This window comes from Panulirus ornatus, chromosome 9, assembly GCF_036320965.1.
Source record: "Panulirus ornatus isolate Po-2019 chromosome 9, ASM3632096v1, whole genome shotgun sequence".
Classification (NCBI taxonomy): Eukaryota; Metazoa; Arthropoda; class Malacostraca; order Decapoda; family Palinuridae; genus Panulirus; species Panulirus ornatus.
Window position 1 is genome coordinate 2146893 of NC_092232.1, and position 25795 is coordinate 2172687.

Sequence of the window (25795 nt, forward strand, 5' to 3'; positions counted from 1 at the left end):
CAGGGAAAGACAGGTGATGCAGAATAAGGAATCAAAATAGGAAAACAAAAGTTACTAAGATCAAGCTCTGGGGACTGTAAGGAAAAGGTGATATAAAGAAAAAGACTTTAAAATGAAGGTGTGTGCATGGGTGCGTGCATGCGTGTGTGTGTGTGTGCGTGTGTGTGTGTGTGTGTGTGTGTGTGTGGGGTGGGGGGGGGGTTGCAGAGCTTAAGTTTAAATTAGGGAAATCTGTGATAAGGAGAGCAATAAGAAGTACACACTAGGAGAGCAATAAGAGGAACACACTACAGAATTTATGGTATAGTACAGGAGAGCAGGTTTTATGATCTGAGGTTAGGAAGGGAACAGACAATGCAGAGTAGAGAATATGTGGTAATGAGGAAAACAACAAATGTATGGAAGATGATATGGGAACTGTAGGAGAATGTTCACACAAAAGATTCAGAGTGAAATATACTTGATGTAGAGTAGACTAAATAGTACAAAAGGGATCTGGGGTGTGCAGGGTAACACTAAATGCAGAAAACGGAATAAGGAATGTGGATGGCAATGCAAGATGCATAGGAGACATAACTGTGTGGAAATACTTGGTGAGCAGGGGAAAGAGGATATACAGGAAAGGATATGGTACATATAGTGGGGGATAGATAGTGCAGAGGGAAACTTGGCAAAGGAAAAATATTTAACTGGCATGCAGAAGAGGACCTGGAGCATAGAGGAGGATCTTCTCAGGTATGGAGTAGCAAATGGTATCCAGGACATGCAGTGGGAATTCACTGTAAAGCAAATGAAATGTAGTAGGTTCAGAGGGAAGTGCAGTAAATAGTACAAAAGGGATCTTTGGTGTGCAGGGTAACACTAAATACAGAAAATGGAATATGGGATGTGGATGGCAATGCAAGATGCATAGGAGACATAATTGGTGTGGAAATGCTTTGTGAGCAGGGGAAAGAGGATACACAGGAAAGGATAAGGTATATATAGTGGGGGATAAGTAGTAAAGAGGGAAATTTGGCAAAGGAAAAATATTCAACTAGCATGCAGAAAAGGACCTGGAGCACAGAGGAGGGTCTTCTCAGGTTGGAGTATCAAAGGGTATCCAGGGCATACAGTGGGAATTCACTGTACAACAGATGAAATGTAGTGTGTTCAGAGGGAATTCTCAGGTGTGAAGTAAATCTAGTTTGTGTAAGAAAGTACCTAAGATCTGGAGGGGAAAATCTGGGATTTGGAGTGGGATCTAAAGTTAAAGGGTAACAGTAATATAAAGGAAGACATCAAGGGTAATAATGAAGGATGAGGCGATATGGAATGTGAGAGGGTATAAGTGGAACAGAGAGGGAATGCAGAGTGACGGCTGACAGGTAAACTGGAGAAAGTGATCTGAGATGTGAAGGGTAGCATTTGAAAGGTGAAAGGGTCACAAGATATTAAGATGACTGGGGACACAGAGTGGGATATGCACTACCTAGCCCTTCTTGCAAAGTAGGTTTTCTATTTCCATTTTTCCTACCACTCACTCATTAACCCTCTCCACATTCCAATTAGGGCCAGGGCTCAATGTGCACATTTTCTAGAGTTGGGGCCCCAAAAATAAAATGAAAAAAAAGAAGCATTGTAAAATGAGTTACAGATACAACAGTTTCTACATTAGACAAATTTCACTTACTGGTAAATCTAGGGACATTCATAACTTTAGAGTCACATACTAATAATCATTATTTGCAAAATCTAAAGAAAAGCAACTGGATGTTAGATATGCTTCTGACTTACCCCTTCATAATTGATCCCACATAGATACCCCCATCACCACCTTTACTTGACTGGCCAACAATGGAGATGCCTAGGAAGTTTACAGTGTCCATATTTAAAGTAACAGTGATGATGTTAAGTGACATAGTGGAATCAGTGATTGAAGATATGGATGAGGTGCGAGACATAGCTGGTTGAAGACGGTGACGCCGCTGCTTTTTCCGACGATGCCGGGCATGAAGTCTTGATACACTGCTGCTTCCTGTTCATAAAAAATAACAATATGAAGAACCTAAAACTATAAGAACAACAAATGGTACCTGATGAAAATGTGGGTCTATGCCATGAGTTTTCTAAAGTGCTTAACGACTCACTAATTTTTTCAAAACTATTCATTAACTACATCAAGAGAAATTCATGTGACCCTTCACGTTTCATCATTTACTGTTTCTAAGAAAACAGACACATCATTTACTTTTCTGAAGTATAATTTCAATGCTCCATGACAAAACTTTTATCACATTTGTGATTCAGGAGATCTATAGTTCAAAAGTTTGACTTTACGTTAACTATGAGAAATTCAAATTCTGTTCTGTATAAATCTTACATTACTAAGTTACTTGCCCACTCTTTTGAAACAAGAAATATATCATTAACAATCATTTCGTCACTTAGAAGCATACAAACAAATACATATAAACTAAAATAAAATGCAATCTTAACATGTAAAAATATTCCCTTGAAATCATAAAAAAGCCACTAAAGCATATATGGAGATCACATGTTCAACATATTGGTGCAGCGTCCAGAGACGATAATAAGCTGGCCCTTTCCTTGTCTGAATAATGTTGAACAAGAATGATTCAGTGAATCATCAAGTCACACAACCAAAATAACAAAATAAGCTGCTGTTTCAACACGTCACATTATCCTAAATTTCTAACTTATCTTGAGACCTTTCTCATATTCTCAAACTTCAAGAGAGAGAAAACACTCTAAAATAAGCAAGCAATGGATCAAAATTGTCTCTTTCCTAATGTCCTAATGCAATTTATCTGCAAACTAGCTCCTTCACAAGCCTATTTCAACTTTGCCTCATGACCAACAAAATTACATCTTTTAGAAATATACATTGGTTCACCACATCCTGAAGAATGGAGACCCTCTAATTTTATTGCTGATTTAAAACCTCTTCTTAATTCTTACTGCTTCAAGCAACTTGAACTCTATGGGCTTTTCAATATCACTTGTGTGAGTTCTGCAGGGCAAGAATTACTTTTCACATTCTTTGTGTCTGACTTCTATGTGGTCTTCTCCTCTTTATGATTTTGAGGAATCATTGGTTGGGTATTTCTTTTTTTGTAAACCTAGGATCCCTTTTATGGTGATCCTGAAGCTTTTCAGCTACATTTCAAGTGAGAACATGGTGAGGAGGGCTCCAATGAGGTAGAATGGTCCTTGAAAACCTTGTATTCCTTACTGTCCTCTTTTGACAATTTAGCCCTGTCCTAGGTGACTTCTCACTCAAAATGTTACCACTTGCAGATGGAGTCCAGAAAAGAATCTTAGGTAGAGACCCTCAATAGTCTGATAGCTTCTGATAGGGGTCTAACTTACACCTTTGATTTCCAAACCTCCATCTTTTGGCTTTCCCACTAACTTCCAGTTTTCCTTCCAACTGCACTATTGCTAAATCTGCTTAATGATGGACCTCCACTTCAAACCCTGTCAGCAATGGTATTCTTCACAACTCTGTTCTACATCCTACCTCCTTCCTTTGCTTTATTAATGATCTTCCATCCCATTATCTTATTCACTGTTATGTCCATGACTTAGCTTTGCACCCTTCTATTTTCTTGAAATATCCACCCTTCTCATTTGCACATTCTATTTCTAGCTTTATGTTGACCACTTTCCTCATTTCCCTATTTCTCTACTTAACCCTCAACTATATGACTATACTTAATACTGACTTAGCCTCTAATCTTTCTTTAAAACTCTATATTACAAATACACCATAACTAAGTCCACTAAGCCTACCTCCAAAAATCTGGTAATTCTATCCATGCCATAAATGTATTCCTCATGTTAGCAGCTGCTTAACCTATATACAGATGGCTGACCCATCCTTGTATGGAATCTATCTACCTACATCTCTGACACCCATTCCCTCCAGGAACTCCCATCTTGGAGGTGGCCATAGCAAAAGAATCTCCACTTACCCATCCTTACATGCCTCCCTTGCATACACTATTCCATGAATCATTCACCATTTCTCTCCCTCCTGTACTCTTCCACTCTATTTCCTCATATCAAAGGTGGTCTTCCTCTTACATCAGCCCCTTCTATTATGCTATCATACACTCTCCATCTTTCATTGTTTCCACACATCCAAACTAACTTAAAGTATTATGGTTCAACTACTCTACCACTTCATAGTTCATTCCCTTTTCATTCCCTGCCATACCACAGTTCTCAGTCATTCTTCATTCTATCTAGTCATATCACATGCTCCTCTAAAATAACTCACTTACACAGCCTGGATTCTTGACCTCTGTGACTTCATGTCCATGTTTAGGCTGCATAGGTCAGGGCTGAGAAGACTACGCTGTCCCTTAATCCTTTCTTCAGTTCCATACTTACACTTCAACCCTTCAGTATTCCATCAACGGACCCAGTGACCTTGTACTATGTACAGCTCTCTCCCTTATCTCTTCTTCCATATCACAAAACTTGCCCAAGACACCTCCTAAATACTTAAATTCTCTCACCTCTTCCAGTCTTTCTCACCCCATATTTATAATACACTATAAGTTCACTTCCTTCTTTCACTGCAGGGTTTTGCAAAATTATACTTTCACTGTTTCCTTTCAAACACCATTACTTTACTTTTACTTATTTTTACCTTCAATCACCCATGCTTATACACATCATAAAATACACTTATAACCTTCTGCAACTCCCCTTCATTCTTAGAACACAACACAGTATCATCCACAAACAGACTTGTCGCTAGCCACCATACCTCACTACCACATTCCATATCTGCACTCCATTTCCCTAGTTTTACTTTAAACTCTCTAACTCTACCCATATATATATTTTTTTTTAATTTTCCAAAAGAAGGAACAGAGAAGGGGGCCAGGTGAGGGTATTCCCTCAAAGGCCCAGTCCTCTGTTCTTAGCGCTACTTCGCTAATGCAGGAAATGGCGAATAGTTTGAAAGAAAAAGAAAAGATATATATATATATCCCCCTCCCCCCTCATGTGCGCGAGGTAGCACTAGGAAAAGACAACAAAGGCCCCATTCGTTCACACTCAGTCTCTAGCTGTCATGCAATAATACCTGAAACCACAGCTTCCTTTCCACATCCAGGCCCCACACAACTTTCCATGGTTTACTCCAGACGCTTCACATGCCCTGATTCAATCCATTGACAGCACATCCACCCCGGTATACCACATCGATCCAATTCACTCTATTCCTTGCCCGCCTTTCACCCTCCTGCATGTTCAGGCCCCGATCACTCAAAATCTTTTTCACTATCTTTCCACCTCCAATTTGGTCTCCCACTTCTCCTCATTCCCTCCACCTCCGACACATATATCCTCTTGGTCAATCTTTCCTCACTCATTCTCTCCATGTGCCCAAAACCATTTCAAAACACCCTCTTCTGCTCTCTCAACCACGCTCTTCTTATTTCCACACATCTCTCTTACCCTTACATTACTTACTCGATCAAACCACCTCACACCACATATTGTCCTCAAGCATCTCATTTCCAGCACATCCACCCTCCTGCGCACAACTCTATCCATAGCCCACGCCTCGCAACAATAGTTGTGATTGGTTCTCAGTGAATGTAGGTTTGCGGCAGGGGTGTGTGATGTCTCCATGGTTGTTTAATTTGTTTATGGATGGGGTTGTTAGGGAGGTTTAATTTGTTTATGGATGGGGTTGTTAGGGAGGTAAATGCAAGAGTTTTGGAAAGAGGGGCAAGCATGCAGTCTGTTGGGGATGAGAGAGCTTGGGAAGTGAGCCAGTTGTTGTTTGCTGATGATAGAGTGCTGGTGGCTGATTCATGTGAGAAACTGCAGAAGCTGGTGACTGAGTTTGGTAAAGTGTGTGAAAGAAGAAAGTTAAGAGTAAATGTGAATAAGAGCAAGGTTATTAGGTACAGTAGGGTTGAGGATCAAGTCAATTGGGAGGTAAGTTTGAATGGAGAAAAACTGGAGGAAGTAAAGTGTTTTAGATATCTGGGAGTGGATCTGGCAGCGGATGCAACCATGGAAGCAGAAGTGAATCATAGGGTGGGGGAGGGGGTGAAAATCCTGGGAGCCTTGAAGAATGTGTGGAAGTCGAGAACATTATCTCGGAAAGCAAAAATGGGTATGTTTGAAGGAATATTGGTTCCAACAATGTTGTATGGTTGCGAGGCATGGGCTATGGATAGAGTTGTGTGCAGGAGGGTGGATGTGCTGGAAATGAGATGTTTGAGGACAATATGTGGTGTGAGGTGGTTTGATCGAATAAGTAATGTAAGGGTAAGAGAGATGTGTGGAAATAAAAAGAGCGTGGTTGAGAGAGCAGAAGAGGGTGTTTTGAAATGGATTGGGCACATGGAGAGAATGAGTGAGGAAAGATTGACCAAGAGGATATATGTGTCGGAGGTAGAGGGAACGAGGAGAAGTGGGAGACCAAATTGGAGGTGGAAAGATGGAGTGAAAAAGATTTTGAGTGATCGGGGCCTGAACATGCAGGAGGGTGAGAGGCGGGCAAGGAATGGAGTGAATTGGAACGATGTGGTATACCGGAGTCGACGTGCTGTTCAGACCCCGATCACTCAAAATCTTTTTCACTCCATCTTTCCACCTCCTGGGGATAGGAGAGAAAGAATACTTCCCATGCATTCCCCACATGTCGTAGAAGGTGACTAAAGGGGATGGGAGCGGGAGGCTAGAAACCCTCCCCTCCTTGTATTTTAACTTTCTAAAAGGGGAAACAGAAGAAGGAGTCATGCAGGGAGTGCTCATTCTCCTCCAAGGATAGATTGGGGTGTCTAAATGTGTGTGGATGAGAAAAAAGGAGAGATAGGTAGTATGTTTCAGGAAAGGAATCTGGATGTTTTGGCTCTGAGTGAAACAAACCTCAAGGGTAAAGGGGAAGAATGGTTTGGGAATGTTGTGGGAGTAAAGTCAGGGGGTTGGTGAGAGGACAGGAGCAAAGGAAGGAGTAGCACTACTCCTGAAACAGGTGTTGTGGGAGTATGTGACAGTGTAAGAAAGTGAACCCTAGAATGATATGGGTAAAACTAAAAGCAGATGGAGAGAGATGAGTGATGACTGGGGCCTATGCACCTGGGCATGAGAAGTAAGATCATGAGAGGCAAGAAATTTGGGAGCAGCTGAGTGAGTGTGTTAACAGTCTTGATGCACGAGACTGGGTTATAGTGATGGGTGATTTGAATGCAAAGGAGAGTAACGAGGCAGATGAGGGAATAGTTGGTGTACATGGGGTGTTCAGTGTTGTATATGGAAATGGTGAAGAGCTTGTACATTTGTGTGCTTAAAAAGGACTGGTGATTGGGAATACCTGGTTTAAAAAGAGAGATATACATAAGTATAAGTATGTAAGTAGGAGAGATGGCTAGAGAACATAACTGGATAACGTGTTAATTGATAGGTGCGTGAAAGAGAGACTTTTGGATGTTAATGTGCTGAGAGGTGAAACTGGAGGGATGTCTGATCATTATTTTGTGGAGGCGAAGGTGAAGATTTGTAGAGGTTTTCAGAAAAGAAGAGAGAATGTTGGGGTGAAGAGAGTGATGATAGTAAGTAAGCTTGGGAAGGAGACATATGTGAGGAAGTACCAGGAGAGACTGAGTGCAGAATGGAAAAAGGTGAGAGCAGAGGACGTAAGGGGAGTTGGGGAGGAATGGGATGTATTTAGGGAAGCAGTGATGGCTTGCGCTGAAGATGCTTGTGGCATGAGAAACGTGGGAGGCGGGGTTGTTAGGGTTAGGGTTGTTAGGGAGGTAAATGCAAGAGTTTTGGAAAGAGGGGCAAGTATGCAGTCTGCTGTAGATGAGAGAGCTTAGGAAGTGAGTCACTTGTTGATCGCTGATGATACAGCGCTGGTGGCTGATTCGGGTGAGAAACTGCAGATGGTGATTGAGTTTGGTAAAGTGTGTGAAAGAAGAATGCTGAGAGTAAATGTGAATAAGAGCAAGGTAATTAGGTACAGTAGGGTTGAGGGACAAGTCACTTGGGAGGTAAGTTTGAATGGAGAAAAACTGGAGGAAGTGAAGTGTTTTAGATATCTGGGAGTGGAATTGGCAGCGGATGGAACCATGGAAGCAGAAGTGAATCATAGGGTGTGTGTGTGTGTGTGTGTGTGTGTGTGTGTGTGTGTGTGTGTGTGTGTGTGTGTGGGGGGGGAGGGGGTCTGGAAGCACTGAAAAATGTGTGGAAGTCGAGAACGTTATCTTGGAAAGCAAAAATGGGTATGTTTGAAGGAATAGTGGTTCCAACAATGTATATGGTTGCGAGGCATGGGCTATAGATAGAGTTGTGCGGAGGAAGGTGGATGTGCTGGAAATGAGATGTTTGAGGACAATATATGGTATGAGGTGGTTTGATCAAGTAAGTAATGAAAGGGTAAGAGAGATGTGAGGTAATAAAAAGTGTGGTTGAGAGAGCAGAAGAGGGTGTTTTGAAATGGTTTGGGCACATGGAGAGAATGAGTGAGGAAAGATTGACAAAGAGGATATATGTGTCAGAGGTGGAGGGAATGAGGAGAAGTGGGAGACCAAATTGGAGGTGGAAAAGATGGAGTGAAAAAGATTTTGAGTGATCGGGGCCTGAACATGCAGGAGGGTGAAAGGCGTGCAAGGAATAGAGTGAATTGGAACGATGTGGTATACTGGGGTTGACATGCTGTCAATGGATTGAACCAGGGCATGTGAAGCATCTGGGGTAAACCATGGAAAGTTTTGTGGGGCCTGGAAGTGGAAAGGGAGCTGTGATTTCGGTGCATTATACATGACAGCTAGAGACTGAGTGTGAACGAATGTGGCATTTGTTGTCTTTTCCTAGTGCTACCTTGCGCACATGTGGGGGAGGGGGTTTTCATTTCATGTATGGCGGGGTGGTGATGGGAATGAATAAGGGCAGACAGTATGAATTATGTACATGTGTATATATGTATTATTTATTTATTTTGCTTTGTCGCTGTCTCCCGCGTTAGCGAGGTAGCACAAGGAAACAGACGAAAGAATGGCCCAACCCACCCACATACACATCTATATACATACACGTCCACACACGCAAATATACATACCTATACATCTCAACGTATACATATATATACACACACAGACATATACATATATACACGTACATAATTCATACTGTCTGCCCTTATTCATTCCCATCACCACCCCGCCACATTCCTCTGCAATACCATCCAAACCTGCTGCCTTGCTGGCTTTCATCTTCCACAAAGCTTTTACTGCCTCTTCTCTGTTTATCAAATCATTCTCCCTAACCCTCTCACTTTGCACACCACCTCGACCAAAACACCCTATATCTGCCACTCTATCATCAAACACATTCAACAGATCTTCAAAATACTCACTCCATCTCCTTCTCACATCACTACTACTTTTTATCACCTCCCTATTAGCCCCCTTCACTGGTTTCCGTTTGTTCCCTTGTCTTACGCACTTTATTTACCTCCTTCCAAAACATCTTTTTATTCTCCCTAAAATTTAATGATATGCTCTCACCCCAACTCTCATTTGCCCTCTTTTTCATCTCTTGCACCATTCTCTTGACCTCCTGCCTCTTTCTTTTATACATCTCCCACTCATTTGCATTATTTCCCTGCAAAAATTGTCCAAATGCCTCTCTCTTCTCTTTCACTAATAATCTTACTTCTTCATCCCACCACTCACTACCCTTTCTAATCTACCCACCTCCCACGCTTCTCATGCCTCAAGCATCTTTTGCGCTCCATCACTGATTCCCTAAATACATCCCATTCCTCCCCCACTCCCCTTACCTCCTTTGTTCTCACCTTTTTTCCATTCTGTACTTAGTCTCTCCTGGTACTTCCTCACACAAGTATCCTTCCCAAGCTCACTTACTCTCACCACTCTCTTCACCCCAACATTCTCTCTTCTTTTCTGAAAACCTCTACAAATCTTCACCTTCGCTGACACAAGATAATGATCAGACATCCCTCCAGTTGCACCTCCCAGCACATTAACATCCAAAAATCTCTCTTTCGCATGCCTATCAATTAACACGTAATCCACTAACACTCTTTGGCCATCTCTCCTTCTTACATACATATACTTATGTATATCTCTCTTTTTAAACTAGGTATTCCCAATCATCAGTCCTTTTGCAGCACATAAATCTACAAGCTCTTCACCATTTCCCTTTACAACAATGAACACCCCATGTACACCAATTATTCCCTCACCAGTCCTTTTTCAGCACATAAATCTACAAGCTCTTCATCATTTCCATTTACAACACTGAACACCCCATGTATACCAATTATTCCCTCAACTGCCACATTACTCGCCTTTGCATTCAAATCACCCATCACTATAACCTGGTCTCATGCATCACAACTACTAACACACTCATTCAGCTGCTCCCAAAACACTTGCCTCTCATGATCTTTCTTCTCATGCCCAGGTGCATATGCACCAATAATCACCCATCTCTCTCCATCAACTTTTAGTTTTACCCATATCAATCTAGAGTTTACTTTCTTACACTCTATCACATACTCCCACCACTCCTGTTTCAGGAGTACTGCTACTCCTTCCCTTGCTCTTGTCCTCTCACTAACCCCTGACTTTACTCCCAAGACATTCCCAAACCACTCTTCCCCTTTACCCTTGAGCTTTGTTTCACTCAGAGCCAAAACATCTAGGTTCCTTTCCTCAAACATACTACCTATCTCTCCTTTTTTTTCATCTTGGTTACATCCACACACATTTAGACACCCCAATCTGAGCCTTCGAGGAGGATGAGCACTCCCCGCGTGACTCCTTCTTCTGTTTCCCCTTTAGAAAGTTAAAATACAAGGAGAGGAGGGTTTCCAGCCCCCCCCCCCTCCCGTCCCCTTTAGTTGCCTTCTACGACACATGAGGGATGCGTGGGAAGTATTCTTTCTCCCCTATCCCCATATATATATATATATATATCTTTTTTTCTCCTCTCACTTGTCTACCATTTCCTGCAATAGCAAAATTTGTTCATGAACAAACAAAAAAAGGCCACATTCTCTCATATCCATTCTGATGTACTACTACATCACTCCAATTCACTCTATGCCATGCATGCCTTTCACCTTCCTGCATGTTCAGGCTACAACCACTCAAAAAATTTTTGGCTCCATCCTTCCATCTCCAATTTGGTCCCCCTCCACTTCTGACACTTATATCCTCTTTTGCAACCTCTCCTAACTTAGCCTCTCCAATTCTCCATATCATTTAAGCACATCCTCTTCAACTCTCAACCACACTCTTCTTACTTACATACCTCTCTCGTACTCTTTTCTTACTTACTAGATCAAACCAACTCACACTTCATATTATCCTCAAACATTTCATCTCCAACACATCCACCCTATTCCACACATCCTCATCTATAAGCCATGCCTCACATCCATACTACATCGCTGGGACTACTATACCATCACATACACCCATTCTCACCCTACCAGATAACAACCTCTCATTTTACACATTCCTTAATGATCCCAAAACCTTCTCCCTCTCCCCTACCCTATGCCTCACTTCCATTTCCATGGTTCCATTCACTGCCATGTCCTCTCCCAAGCATGCAAAACACTTCACTTCCATCAAATTTTCTCATTCAACTAACCTGTCCCTCTTCTTATTTACATACCTCTCTCTTACCCTTTACTTACTTACTAGATCAAACCACCTCAAACTTCATATCATCCTCAAACATTTCATTTCCAACACATCCACCCTATTCCACACATCCTCATCTATAAGCCATGCCTCACATCCATACAACATCACTGGGACTACTGTACCATCACACACACCCATTCTCACCCTACCAGATATCAACCTCTCATTTCACACATTCCTCAATGATCCCAAAACCTTCTCCCCTTCCCCTACCCTATGCCTCACTTCCATTTACATGGTTCCATTCACTGCCATGTCCACTCCCAAGCATGCAAAACACTTCACTTCCACCAAATTTTCTCATTCAACTAACCTGTCCCTCTATCCTGCTAAATGCAAAAACCCTGCTTTTATTCAAATTCACTTTCAACTTCCTCTTCTCACACACTCTTCCAAAGTTACATGCCAACTTCTGCTATTTCTCACTTGAAGCCCCAGTAGTAATGTGTTATAAGCAAACAAAAGCTGACTCAATTCCAAGCCCCTCACCCCATTTTCAAAGACCCTTGCATTTACCTCCCTGACTAACCCATCCAAAAACAAATTATAAAGTCATGGTGATGTCACACATCCTGCTGCAGTCAACCTTCACCTGGAAGGACTAACTCTTTACCTACTCACACAGATGGCTTACACTCTTTATAATACCTCTTACAGCTTCAAGTATCTAACTTGCTACACCATTTACTCATAAGACCTTATGTAAAGCATCTCTATCTGTAAGGTATCTCTATCAAACCTATCATGTCTCTCCAGATCCATAAATGCTATCTATGAGTCCAGATTTTCTAATTATCTCTCATCAACATTCTTTTAAAGAAAACACCTGACCCACACATCCTCTACCACTCCTGAAATACCATTGTTCTTCCCCAGTCTGATGCTCACTTCATACCTTCACCCTCTCAATAACCACTCTTCCGTAAAATTTACTGGTACCAATGAACAAACTTATACCTCTGTAATTCAAAAACTCACCTTAATCCTCCATACTTTTATACACTGGCACTATACATGCATTCCACCAATCCTCAGGCATGTGAACATAATCCATACATGCACTGAAAATCCTAACTAATCAATCAAAAAGACAGCCATCCATTTTCTTCAGAAATTCAACTGCAATACCATCAACTGCCTTACCACTTTTCATCTTATGCAAGGTTAGCACCACCTCTTCTCACTTCATCAAAGCATTTTCCAGAACTCTCACTTTGCATACCTCCTGACCCAAACATCCACAATATGCCACCATATCATCAAACACATTCATTGGTCCTTATGAATATTCAATCTAGTTCCTCCTCACTCATTATCACTTCTCCATCCGCCTGTTTCACTGATGTTCCCATTTGTTCTCATTTTTCTCACAATATTAAACACCTTCCAAAACATCTTATCATCCTCCCTGAATACATAAACTTCATGGTCATATCACAATAGAATAAAAAAAAGATTAACACTCATTTTCATGTATAAACTGACATCTTTAGAGAGCCACCTTAAAAGCTAATGTGTATCTAAAGGGTTACACTTGCACTCTGATGGGTCATGAACGTGACAACAGCTTATATGAAAGTAGTATTCTAGAATGTGAAAGTGTTGGATAGGATAAGAAGTCAGGGATCCTGCTGTACTAACACCAAAATCAGAAAAAATAAAAATCTATTACTGCACGTGCAAAGGAGGACTGTGGAAGGATTTGTCTGAAAAGTTTGTACAGAATATAAATTCAGTATTAGCTGAGCAAGAAAAGTTTGAAGTGTGAATATTTGGTCTGACAGACAAAAGATGGAGAGGTTAAAGAAATTCTGAAAAAACATAAGTAAGCTTCAATGAGAAAATGAAGGAAAACAAATCTTTGAGGATAACGTTATTACTAGAACTCATAAAACCCACATTATCGTATGCCTATTAAACAAGGGCAAGTGACAGCAGGCTATCAGATTAAATAAAAGTGAAATAAGTTATCTCAAGTGCACATTCATATTAAGGAAATGGATGGAAAGATAAAAAATCAGATATAACAACGTTCAGAAAGACTGAAAAAGTATAACACAGTGTTTGTAAGGGAATCAGCAAAGGAAGTGGACTTGCATGTGGTTAGAAGCAAAAGACATCAAAAGAAATAAGATGTCAGAAGGATCGACAAAGTGAAGAAAAACAGAAATTTGCCAGGATTATGATGTGCAGAAGTTCTTTAAGAGCCACTCTGCTGTAAAAAGATAAATGTCTGCAAGATGTGGAAAAAGAATATATGTTTACCTGTAGTTGTGGCCGTGATGCGACTGGAGGCATCATCATCAGAATCAAAGAAGCTAGTAGATTCTAGATCTGAACTGATCATGGAGGATGATTCATAACCATGGTGACGGGGCACACGACTTCCGTGACCATTGATGCGCATTGCTATAGAGAAATGGAAAATCAATCCTCACCAAGAAGAATTAAACAGCAAGAAATAAACAACAATATTACTGTTTTACAATTAATATCTCCATTTCTCTACAATTAAAAAGAACAAATTCATACCCTAGATGGTGTGCTCTACATGATGCCTGAATTCAATGGTGTGTGCTCTACATGATGCCTGAATTCAATGGTACAATGGAAATGAGTTCTTAACAAGCATCATTTCATTGTTAATCATGTAACTCATCTAAGGAGCTAAATTTATGTTTCAAATACATACTACCCATGTTTCCCACTAATTTCACCATAGTGTACAGCACAGTGAATATGTCTCTTGCAACGTGAAAGAATTTCACTAGATAAAACAAATCTCTTGGTTATGAATAGAATCATCGAAAATATATTTTCAAACATCTTTTTACATACTACCTTGACAAATTATACTTCATTCTGATGACTTTTAGAATAAGCTTAAGTCTAAGCCCCTGTCGTGTCTGATTTTTTCTCTATATCATCAATTACTAAGGCATGCTAAAGTGTGAACCGGTGATGTCTGTTTGATCCCTATATCATTAAGCACTGGGATATGCTTCTGTCTGAATCACTGTGATGTCTGTTTATTTTCAATATCATTAAGCACTGTATATACTTAAGTCTGAGCCGCTGTAATGTCAAATTTATCCACTATATCATTCAGAATTCATGTGAGAAACTGCAGAAGCTGGTGACTGAGTTTGGTAAAGTGTGTGAAAGAAGAAAGTTAAGAGTAAATGTGAATAAGAGCAAGGTTATTAGGTACAGTTGGGTTGAGGGTCAAGTCAATTGGGAGGTGAGTTTGAATGGAGAAAAACTGGAGGAAGTGAAGTGTTTTAGATATCTGGGAGTGGATCTGGCAGCGGATGGAACCATGGAAGCGGAAGTGGATCATAGGGTGGGGGAGGGGGCGAAAATTCTGGGAGCCTTGAAGAATGTGTGGAAGTCGAGAACATTATCTCGGAAAGCAAAAATGGGTATGTTTGAAGGAATAGTGGTTCCAACAATGTTGTATGGTTGCAAGGCGTGGACTATGGATAGAGTTGTGCGCAGGAGGATGGATGTGCTGGAAATGAGATGTTTGAGGACAATGTGTGGTGTGAGGTGGTTTGATCGAGTAAGTAACGTAAGGGTAAGAGAGATGTGTGGAAATAAAACGAGTGTGGTTGAGAGAGCAGAAGAGGGTGTTTTGAAATGGTTTGGGCACATGGAGAGAATGAGTGAGGAAAGATTGACCAAGAGGATATATGTGTCAGAGGTGGAGGGAACGAGGAGAAGAGGGAGACCAAATTGGAGGTGGAAAGATGGAGTGAAAAAGATTTTGTGTGATCGGGGCCTGAACATGCAGGAGGGTGAAAGGAGGGCAAGGAATAGAGTGAATTGGAGCGATGTGGTATACCGGGGTTGACGTGCTGTCAGTGGATTGAATCAAGGCATGTGAAGCGTCTGGGGTAAACCATGGAAAGCTGTGTAGGTATGTATATTTGCGTGTGTGGACATATGTATATACATGTGTATGGGGGTGGGTTGGGCCATTTCTTTCGTCTGTTTCCTTGCGCTGCCTCGCAAACGCGGGAGACAGCGACAAAGCAAAAAAAAAAAAAAAAAAAAATCATTCAGAATTAGGATATGCTTAAGTTTGAACCAATGTGATGTCTGATTCTTTCTTTCATCCTTAAGCACTTGGTTATACTTCAGTCTGACTCATTGTAATGCCTGTTTTTTCCTATATCAGTAAAGACTGCGATATGTTTATGTCTAAGCCACTATATCATTGAGCAATAACATATGCTTATGTCTCAGCCACTGTGATGTCCATTTTTTCCCTAAACCAATAAGCTTCACAATTCTCTACCTTCTCAAATCTTTTCTAACAACTAACATTTGCCCCTTTTTTGAAATCTACTCAACATTTCTTAAGAAACACAACAGGATATTGAATTCATAAACTTGTCTGCAAAGTATGGGCTAAATGTGAACAATGTAGGTGATGCACAATTTGGCAGATTCCTTAGTGAGACTATCCATGTGTTTGATTAAAAAACAATCAAGGCATCCTATGTGAAACTACATATCCCTCAACATGAATAATCCTCCTGATAATTCTTCATTTTTTGTAATAACTTAGGAAAAGTATACAGCACACAAAAATGTTCAAAATTCAAGAAAAGTGCATTGGAATCATGTAACAGGTATCATAGCAACCTGGTTGGATATAAAAACAGAGATTTACCTGCAAAAATATGCAAATCCAGGGTACACTCTATTTAACAGTAAATAGTTGTTGCTTAATCTTGTAGCAAAACATGTAGTGAAGATAAATGTTATTACTCGATATTTTTGGAAATAAAGACAGGCTTCAAAAAAAAAAAAGATGAAAATAAAAGCAAGGTTATTAGGTTCAACTGGGTTGACAGACAAATTAGTTCAGATGTAAGTCTGAATGGAGGAAAATTGGAGGAAGAGAAGTGATTTAGATATCCGGGAGTGGACTTGGCAGCGACTGGAACCAAGGAAGTGGAACTGACTCATACGGTAGGCGAGGCAGACATGGTTCTTGGAGTGATAAAGAATGAGTAGAAAGAGAGAATACTGTCTTGGAGAGCAAAAATGGCATGTTTGAAGGAATAGTAATTCCAACAATATTTTACAGTTGCAAAGCATGGGGTATAGATAGGGTTTTGTGGAGAAGGGTGGATGTGTTGGAAATTAAATGATTTAGGGTAACATTTGGTGTGAAGTGGCTTGATCGAGTAAGTAATGAAAGGGTAAGAGAGATGTGTGGAAATAAAAAGTGTGTGGTTGAAAGAGCAGAAGACAGTGTGTCGAAATGGTTTGCACATATGCAGAGAATGAGTGAGGAAAGGTTGACAAAGAGGGTATATGTGTCAGAAGTGGAGGAAACAAGGAGAAACAGAAGACCAAATCGGAGGTGGAAGGATGGAGTGAAAAAGATTTTGAGCCTGAACATGAAGGAGGGTGAAAGGCATGCATGGAATAAGAATGAACTGGAATGATGTGGTATACTGGGGGTCAACACGAAATCAATGGATTGAATCTAGGCATATGAAACATCTAGGAAAACCCATGGAAAGGTCTGTGGGGCCTGGTTGTGGATAGGGAGCTGTAGTTTTGGTGAATTACACGTGACAGCTAAAGAATGGATGTGAGCAGATGCTACCTTTCTTCATGTGTTTCCTGGCAAAGCTCCCTATCCACATACAGGTCCTACAGGCCCTTCCATAGTTTATCCCAGAAGTTTTCAGTCCCTTAATGGCATGTCAACCCTACTTTACCATATTGTTCCGATTCATTCTATTCCGTGGACGCCTTTCACACTCCTGCATGTTCAGGCCCTGAATGCTAAAATCTTAATCACTCCATTCTTCCACCTCCAAATTGGCCTCCTGCTTCTCCTTGCTCCCTTCACTTCTGACACATATATCCCCTTTGTCAACCTTTCCTCACCCATTCTCTCCATATGCCCAAACCATTTCAACATACCCTTTTCTGCTCTCTCAACCACTCTCTCTTTAATTCCACACATCTATCTTACCCTCTCACTACTTACTCGATCAAGCCACCTCACACCACCTACTGTCCTCAAACATTTCATTTCCAACACATCCACCCTCCTTTACACAACTCTTTCTATAGCACATGTCTTGCAACCATGTAATATTCCTGAAACTTCTATTCCTACAAACATACTCATTTTTGCTCTCCAAGATAACATTCATTGCTCCAAGAACCTTCAGACACTCTCTCACCTTATGACTCATTTCCGCTTCTAGAGATCCATATGCTGACAAGTCCACTCCCAGATATCTAAAACACTTCACTTCCTCCAATTTTTCTCCATTCAAACTTACATCCCAACTAATTTGTTCCTTGACCCTGCTTAATGCAATAATCTTGCTTTTATTCACACTTATTCTCAACTTTCTTCTTCCGTACACTTTTCCAAACGCAATCTCCAATTTCTGCAGTTTCTCACTTGAATCAGCCACTAGTGGTGTATCATCAACGAACAACAAGTGATTCACTTCCCAGGTTATCCCATCCCAAACAGACTGCATACTTGCCCCTCTCTCCAAAACTCTTGCAATTACCTCTCTAACCAACCCATCCATAAACAAATTAAAAAATCATGGTGACATCACATACCTTTGCCAAAGACTGGCCTTCACTGGAAACCATCACTCTCCTCTCTCCCTACTCGTACACACACCTTACACCCTTGATAAAAATTCTCAGTGCTTCTAGCAGCTTACCTCCCACACCATGTATTCTGAAGACCTTCCATTATGCATCTTTATCAACCCTATCATAAGCCTTCTCCAGAACCATATATGCCACATCCAAATCCATCTGTATTTCTAAGTACTTCTCACAAACATTCTTCAGAGCAAACACCTGATCAAACATACTCTACCACTTCTGAAACCACAATGCTCTTCCCCAATACCATACCCAGTACATACCTTCACCCTCTCAATCGATACCTCCCATACAACTTTCCAGGTATACTTAACAAACTTATGACTCTGCATGTATAAGTGTTTATGCTGAAATGTATATGTATGTATATCTGCATGTATGGGCATTTATGTGTATATACATATTCATTCATATCTATCATACTTTGTCGCTGTCTCCCATGTTAGCTAGGTAGCGCAAAGAAACAGACAAAAAAATGGCCCAACCCACCCACATCCAAATGTATATACATACACGTCTACACACACACACACATATACATACCTATACATTTCAACATTTTTTTTATTTTGCTTTGTCGCTGTCTCCCGCGTTTGCGAGGAAGCGCAAGGAAACACACGAAAGAAATGGCCAAACCCACCCCCATACACATGTATATACATACACGTCCACACATGCAAATATACATACCCATACATCTCAATGTACACATATATATACACACACAGACATATACATATATACACATGCACACAATTCGCACTGTCTGCCTTTATTCATCCCCATCGCCACCTCGCCACACATGGAATAACATCCCCCTCCCACCTCATGTGTGCGAGGTAGCGCTATGAAAAGACAACAAAGGCCACATTCGTTCACACTCAGTCTCTAGCTGTCATGCAATAATGCCCGAAACCACAGCTCCCTTTCCACATCCAGGCCCCACACAACTTTCCATGGTTTACCCCAGACGCTTCACATGCCCTCATTCAATCCATTGACAGCACATCGACCCAGGTATACCACATCGATCCAGTTCACTCTATTCCTTGCCCGCCTTTCACCCTCCTGCATGTTCAGGCCCCGATCGCTCAAAATCTTTATCACTCCATCTTTCCACCTCCAATTTGGTCTCCCACTTCTCCTCGTTCCCTCCACCTCCAACACATATATCCTCTTGGTCAATCTTTCCTCACTCATTCTCTCCATGTGCCCAAACCATTTCAAAACACCATCTTCTGCTCTCTCAACCATGCTCTTCTTATTTCCACACATCTCTCTTACCCTTACATTACTTACACGATCAAACCACCTCACACCACATATTGTCCTCAAACATCTCATTTCCAGCACATCCACCCTCCTGCGCACTACTCTATCCATAGCCCTCGTATACATACATATACATACACAGACATATAAATAGATAAACAAGTACATAATTCATACTTGCTACCTTCATTCATTCCCGTCGCCATCATGCCACACATGAATGACACAACCCCCTCTCACCCAGCACGCACACATGGTAGCACTATGAAAAGACAACGAATGCCACATTCCTTCACACTCAGTCTCTAGCTGTCATGTATAATGCACCAAAACCACAACTCCCTTTCCACATCCAGGCCCCACACAACTTTCCATGGTTTACCCATGATGCTTCACATGCCCTGGTTCAATCCATTGACAGCACGTCCACCCCGGTATAACACATCGTTCCAATTCACTCTATTCCTTGCAAGCCTTTTACCCTCCTGCATGTTCGGCCCACGATCGCTCAAAATCTTTTTTACTCCATCCTTCCACTTCCTATTTGGTCTCCCACTTCTCGTTCCCTACACCTCTGACACATATATCCTCTTGGTCAATCTTTCCTCACTCATTCTCTCCATGTGACCAAACCATTTCAATACATCCTCTTCTGCTCTCTCAACCACACTCTTTTTATTACCACACATCTCTCTTACCCTTTCATTACTTACTTGATCAAACCACCTAACACCACATATTGTACTCAAACATCTCATTTCCAACACATCCACCCTCTTCCGAACAACCCTATCTACAGCCCATGCCTCGTAACCATATAACATTGTTGGAACTACTATTCCTTCAAACACACCCATTTTTGTTTTCTGAGATAATGTTCTCGCCTTCCACACATTCTTCAACACTCCCAGGACCTTCGCCCCCTCCCCCACCCTGTGACTCATTTCCACTTCCATGGTGCCATTCGCTGCCAAATCCACTCCCAGATATCTAAAACACTTTACTTCCTCCAGTTTTTCTCCAATCAAACTTACCTACCAATTGACTTGCCCCTCAACCCTACTGTACCTAATAACCTTGCTCTTATCCACATTTACTCTCAACTTTCTTCTTTCACACACTTTACCAAACTCAGTCACCAGCTTCTGCAGTTTCTCACCTGAATCAGCAACCAGCGCTGTATCATCAGCAAACAACAACTGACTCACTTCACAAGACCTCTCATCCACAACAGATGGTATACTTGTGCCTCTCTCCAAAACTCTTGCATTCACCTCCCTAACAGCCCCATCCATAAACAAATTAAACAACCATGGAGACATCAAGCACCCCTGCCGCAAACTGACATTCACTGAGAACCAATCACTTTCCTCTTTTCCTACTTGGTCACATGCCTTATAGGTACACCACCAAATTTCCTCCAGTAACTGGTAGTTTGACACCTCCTTTAGTCTAGACAAAATTACACGAGAGAACTTGAAATTACCTCGGCCACCAGACTAGTTTACTGGGCAGCCATAGATGGCGTTGTGTGTATGGTGCGCATATTTACATTCTTTACACTGCACTTGGTGGTGATACAGCAATTCTGTGAGATTCTTAGCTTATTTTGCTTAAATTCAACCCGAACTATGGATAACAAGACATATGAGAGTGTCAGTCATGGTGTCAAACTTATGCACCAGTCCATATCGATCCAAGATAAAGTAGAACTGTTGAAAAAATGGACTGTGGTGTTCGGTGTGTAAGCTGTGTGACATCTATCATACTGGTTCATCAACTGGATATAAAGAGGCAAAGGCAGAAAATACTGAAATTCTATGCAGACAGCGATTCCAAAAAGCAAATGACAATTAGAAAAACTATGAAAGATGGTAAGAGTACTGAGCACGATCAAGTGATGATGTAATGGTTTTGACGGCACTGGAGTGATGGAGTGGACTTGTCAAGTAGCATGATAATGGACCATGGTAAGTTGTTCCATAAAGAACATAAATTACAACATGAGTGTGACTATAGTGAAGGATGGCTTCAAAGATTCAAGAAGCGTCATGGAATTTCCATGAATAAAGCGTGCAGAGAAAAGCGGTATGCAAACCACGAAGGGGCTTCTGAGTATGTGGATGAATCCGTGAAACTCATAGTTGACAAGCACCCCAGTCCTGAGCAGGTTTATAATGCAGATGAAACTGCATTATTCTGGCGATGCAGACCTATAAAAACACTAACAACAGAAGATGAAGAAGACCCAATAGGATTCAAACAATCAAAGGACATACTTACCATCTTAAGGTGCTCAAACATTTGATATTTGTTTAATTTAAATTTCTAGCAGTCCATGGCGTACTTTAGACACATGGGATAAGTATAACTAATGGGTTAGAGGTGAGTTGATAATTATTATCAAGTGACCACAATTGGTCCAGGAAATTGGTTAATCCGGAAAGGCTTTGGAACCAAGAGTGCCGGAAAATCAGTGGTGTACCTGTGTGTGTGTATATATATTTATTTTATTATACTTTGTCGCTGTCTCCCGCATTTATGAGGTAGCGCAAGGAAACAGACGAAAGAAATGGCCCAACCCCCCCGCCCCATACACATGTATATACATACGTCCACACACGCAAATATACATACCTACACAGCTTTCCATGGTTTACCCCAGACGCTTCACATGCCTTGATTCCATCCACTGACAGCACGTCAACCCCGGTATACCACATCGCTCCAATTCACTCTATTCCTTGCCCTCCTTTCACCCTCCTGCATGTTCAGGCCCCGATCACACAAAATCTTTTTCACTCCATCTTTCCACCTCCAATTTGGTCTCCCTCTTCTCCTTGTTCCCTCCACCTCCGACACATATATCCTCTTGGTCAATCTTTCCTCACTCATTCTCTCCATGTGCCCAAACCACTTCAAAACACCCTCTTCTGCTCTCTCAACCACGCTCTATTTATTTCCACACATCTCTCTTACCCTTACGTTACTCACTCGATCAAACCACCTCACACCACACATTGTCCTCAAAATTCTCATTTCCAGCACATCCATCCTCCTGCGCACAACTCTATCCATAGCCCACGCCTCACAACCATACAACATTGTTGGAACCACTATTCCTTCAAACATACCCATTTTTGCTTTCCGAGATAATGTTCTCGACTTCCACACATTCTTCAAGGCCCCCAGAATTTTCGCCCCCTCCCCCACCCTATGATCCACTTCCGCTTCCATGGTTCCATCTGCTGCCAGATCCACTCCCAGATATCGAAAACACTTCACTTCCTCCAGTTTTTCTCCATTCAAACTCACCTCCCAATTGACTTGACCCTCAACCCTACTGTACCTAATAACCTTGCTCTTATTCACATTTACTCTTAACTTTCTTCTTCCACACACTTTACCAAACTCAGTCACCAGCTTCTGCAGTTTCTCACATGAATCAGCCACCAGCACTTGTATCATCAGCGAACAACAACTGACTCACTTCCCAAGCTCTCTCATCGCCAACAGACTTCATACTTGCCCCTCTTTCCAAAACTCTTGCATTTACCTCCCTAACAACCCCATCCATAAACAAATTAAACAACCATGGAGACATCACACACCCCTGCCGCAAACCTATATTCACTGAGAACCAATCACTTTCCTCTCTTCCTACAAGTACACATGCCTTACATCCTCGATAAAAACTTTTCACTGCTTCTAACAACTTTCCTCCCACACCATATATATTATATTTTTTTTTTATTATACTTTGTCGCTGTCTCCCGCGTTTGCGAGGTAGCGCAAGGAAACAGACGAAAGAAATGGCCCAACCCCCCCCCATACACATGTATATACATATGTCCACACACGCAAATATACATACCTACACAGCTTTCCATGGTTTACCCCAGACGCTTCACATGCCTTGATTCAATCCACTGACAGCATGTCAACCCCGGTATACCACATCGCTCCAATTCACTCTATTCCTTGCCCTCCTTTCACCCTCCTGCATGTTCAGGCCCCGATCACACAAAATCTTTTTCACTCCATCTTTCCACCTCCAATTTGGTCTCCCTCTTCTCCTCGTTCCCTCCACCTCCGACACATATATCCTCTTGGTCAATCTTTCCTCACTCATTCTCTCCATGTGCCCAAACCACTTCAAAACACCCTCTTCTGCTCTCTCAAACACGCTCTTTTTATTTCCACACATCTCTCTTACCCTTACGTTACTCACTCGATCAAACCACCTCACACCACACATTGTCCTCAAACATCTCATTTCCAGCACATCCATCCTCCTGCGCACAACTCTATCCATAGCCCACGCCTCGCAACCATACAACATTGTTGGAACCACTATTCCTTCAAACATACCCATTTTTGCTTTCCGAGATAATGTTCTCGACTTCCACACATTCTTCAAGGCCCCCAGAATTTTCGCCCCCTCCCCCACCCTATGATCCACTTCCGCTTCCATGGTTCCATCCGCTGCCAGATCCACTCCCAGATATCTAAAACACTTCACTTCCTCCAGTTTTTCTCCATTCAAACTCACCTCCCAATTGACTTGACTCTCAACCCTACTGTACCTAATAACCTTGCTCTTATTCACATTTACTCTTAACTTTCTTCTTCCACACACTTTACCAAACTCAGTCACCAGCTTCTGCAGTTTCTCACATGAATCAGCCACCAGCACTTGTATCATCAGCGAACAACAACTGACTCACTTCCCAAGCTCTCTCATCCCCAACAGACTTCATACTTGCCCCTCTTTCCAAAACTCTTGCATTTACCTCCCTAACAACCCCATCCATAAACAAATTAAACAACCATGGAGATATCACACACCCCTGCCGCAAACCTACATTCACTGAGAACGAATCACTGTCCTCTCTTCCTACACGTACACATGCCTTACATCCTCGATAAAAACTTTTCACTGCTTCTAACAACTTTCCTCCCACACCATATATTCTTAATACCTTCCACAGAGCATCTCTATCAACTCTATCATATGCCTTCTCCAGATCCATAAATGCTACATACAAATCCATTTGCTTTTCTAAGTATTTCTCACATACATTCTTCAAAGCAAACACCTGATCCACACATCCTCTACCACTTCTGAAACCACACTGCTCTTCCCCAATCTGATGCTCTGTACATGCCTTCACCCTCTCAATCAATACCCTCCCATATAATTTACCAGGAATACTCAACAAACTTATACCTCTGTAATTTGAGCACTCACTCTTATCCCCTTTGCCTTTGTACAATGGTACTATGCACGCATTCCGCCAATCCTCAGGCACCTCACCATGAGTCATACATAGATTAAATTACCTTACCAACCAGTCAACAATACAGTCACCCCCTTTTTTAATAAATTCCACTGCAATACCATCCAAACCTGCTGCCTTGCCGGCTTTCATCTTCCGCAAAGCTTTCACTACCTCTTCTCTGTTTACCAAATCATTTTCCCTAACCCTCTCACTTTGCACACCAACTCAACCAAAACACCCTATATCTGCCACTCTATCATCAAACACATTCAACAAACCTTCAAAATACTCACTCCATCTCCTTCTCACATCAATGCAAAGGTGAGTAATGTGGCAGTTGAGGGAATAATTGGTATACATGGGGTGTTCAGTGTTGTAAATGGAAATGGTGAAGAGCTTGTAGATTTATGTGCTGAAAAAGGACTGATGATTGGGAATACCTGGTTTAAATAGCGAGATATACATAAGTATACTTATGTAAGTAGGAGAGATGGCCAGAGAGCGTTATTGGATTACGTGTTAATTGACAGGCGTGCGAAAGAGAGGCTTTTGGATGTTAATGTGCTGAGAGGTGCAACTGGAGGGATGTCTGATCATTATCTTGTGGAGGCTAAGGTGAAGATTTGTATGGGTTTTCAGAAAAGAAGAGTGAATGTTGGGGTAAAGAGGGTGGTGAGAGTAAGTGAGCTTGGGAAGGAGACCTGTGTGAGGAAGTACCAGGAGAAGAATGTATGTGAGAAATACTTAGAAAAGCAAATGGATTTGTATGTAGCATTTATGGATCTGGAGAAGGCATATGATATGAGTCGATAGAGATGCTCTGTGGAAGGTATTAAGAATATATGGTGTGGGAGGAAA

At 41.5% G+C, this 25795-nt stretch overlaps 1 protein-coding gene across 10 annotated transcripts in view; it reads right to left on the bottom strand.

Moving 5' to 3' along the window:
- dsh (Segment polarity protein dishevelled) overlaps window positions 1-25795 on the bottom strand; it is a 184545-nt gene that overhangs the window by 73913 nt on the left and 84837 nt on the right. For 8 of the 10 annotated variants that reach the window (XM_071664501.1, XM_071664493.1, XM_071664500.1 and 5 more), the window contains 2 exons: window positions 13983-14126; window positions 1777-2017 (listed from right to left, as the gene is read on the bottom strand). In XM_071664501.1, the coding sequence (XP_071520602.1) occupies window positions 1777-2017; window positions 13983-14126 (385 nt within the window). The remainder of the gene's footprint in view (window positions 1-1776; window positions 2018-13982; window positions 14127-25795) is intronic. The other 2 variants (XM_071664498.1, XM_071664497.1) reach the window with 1 other exon arrangement.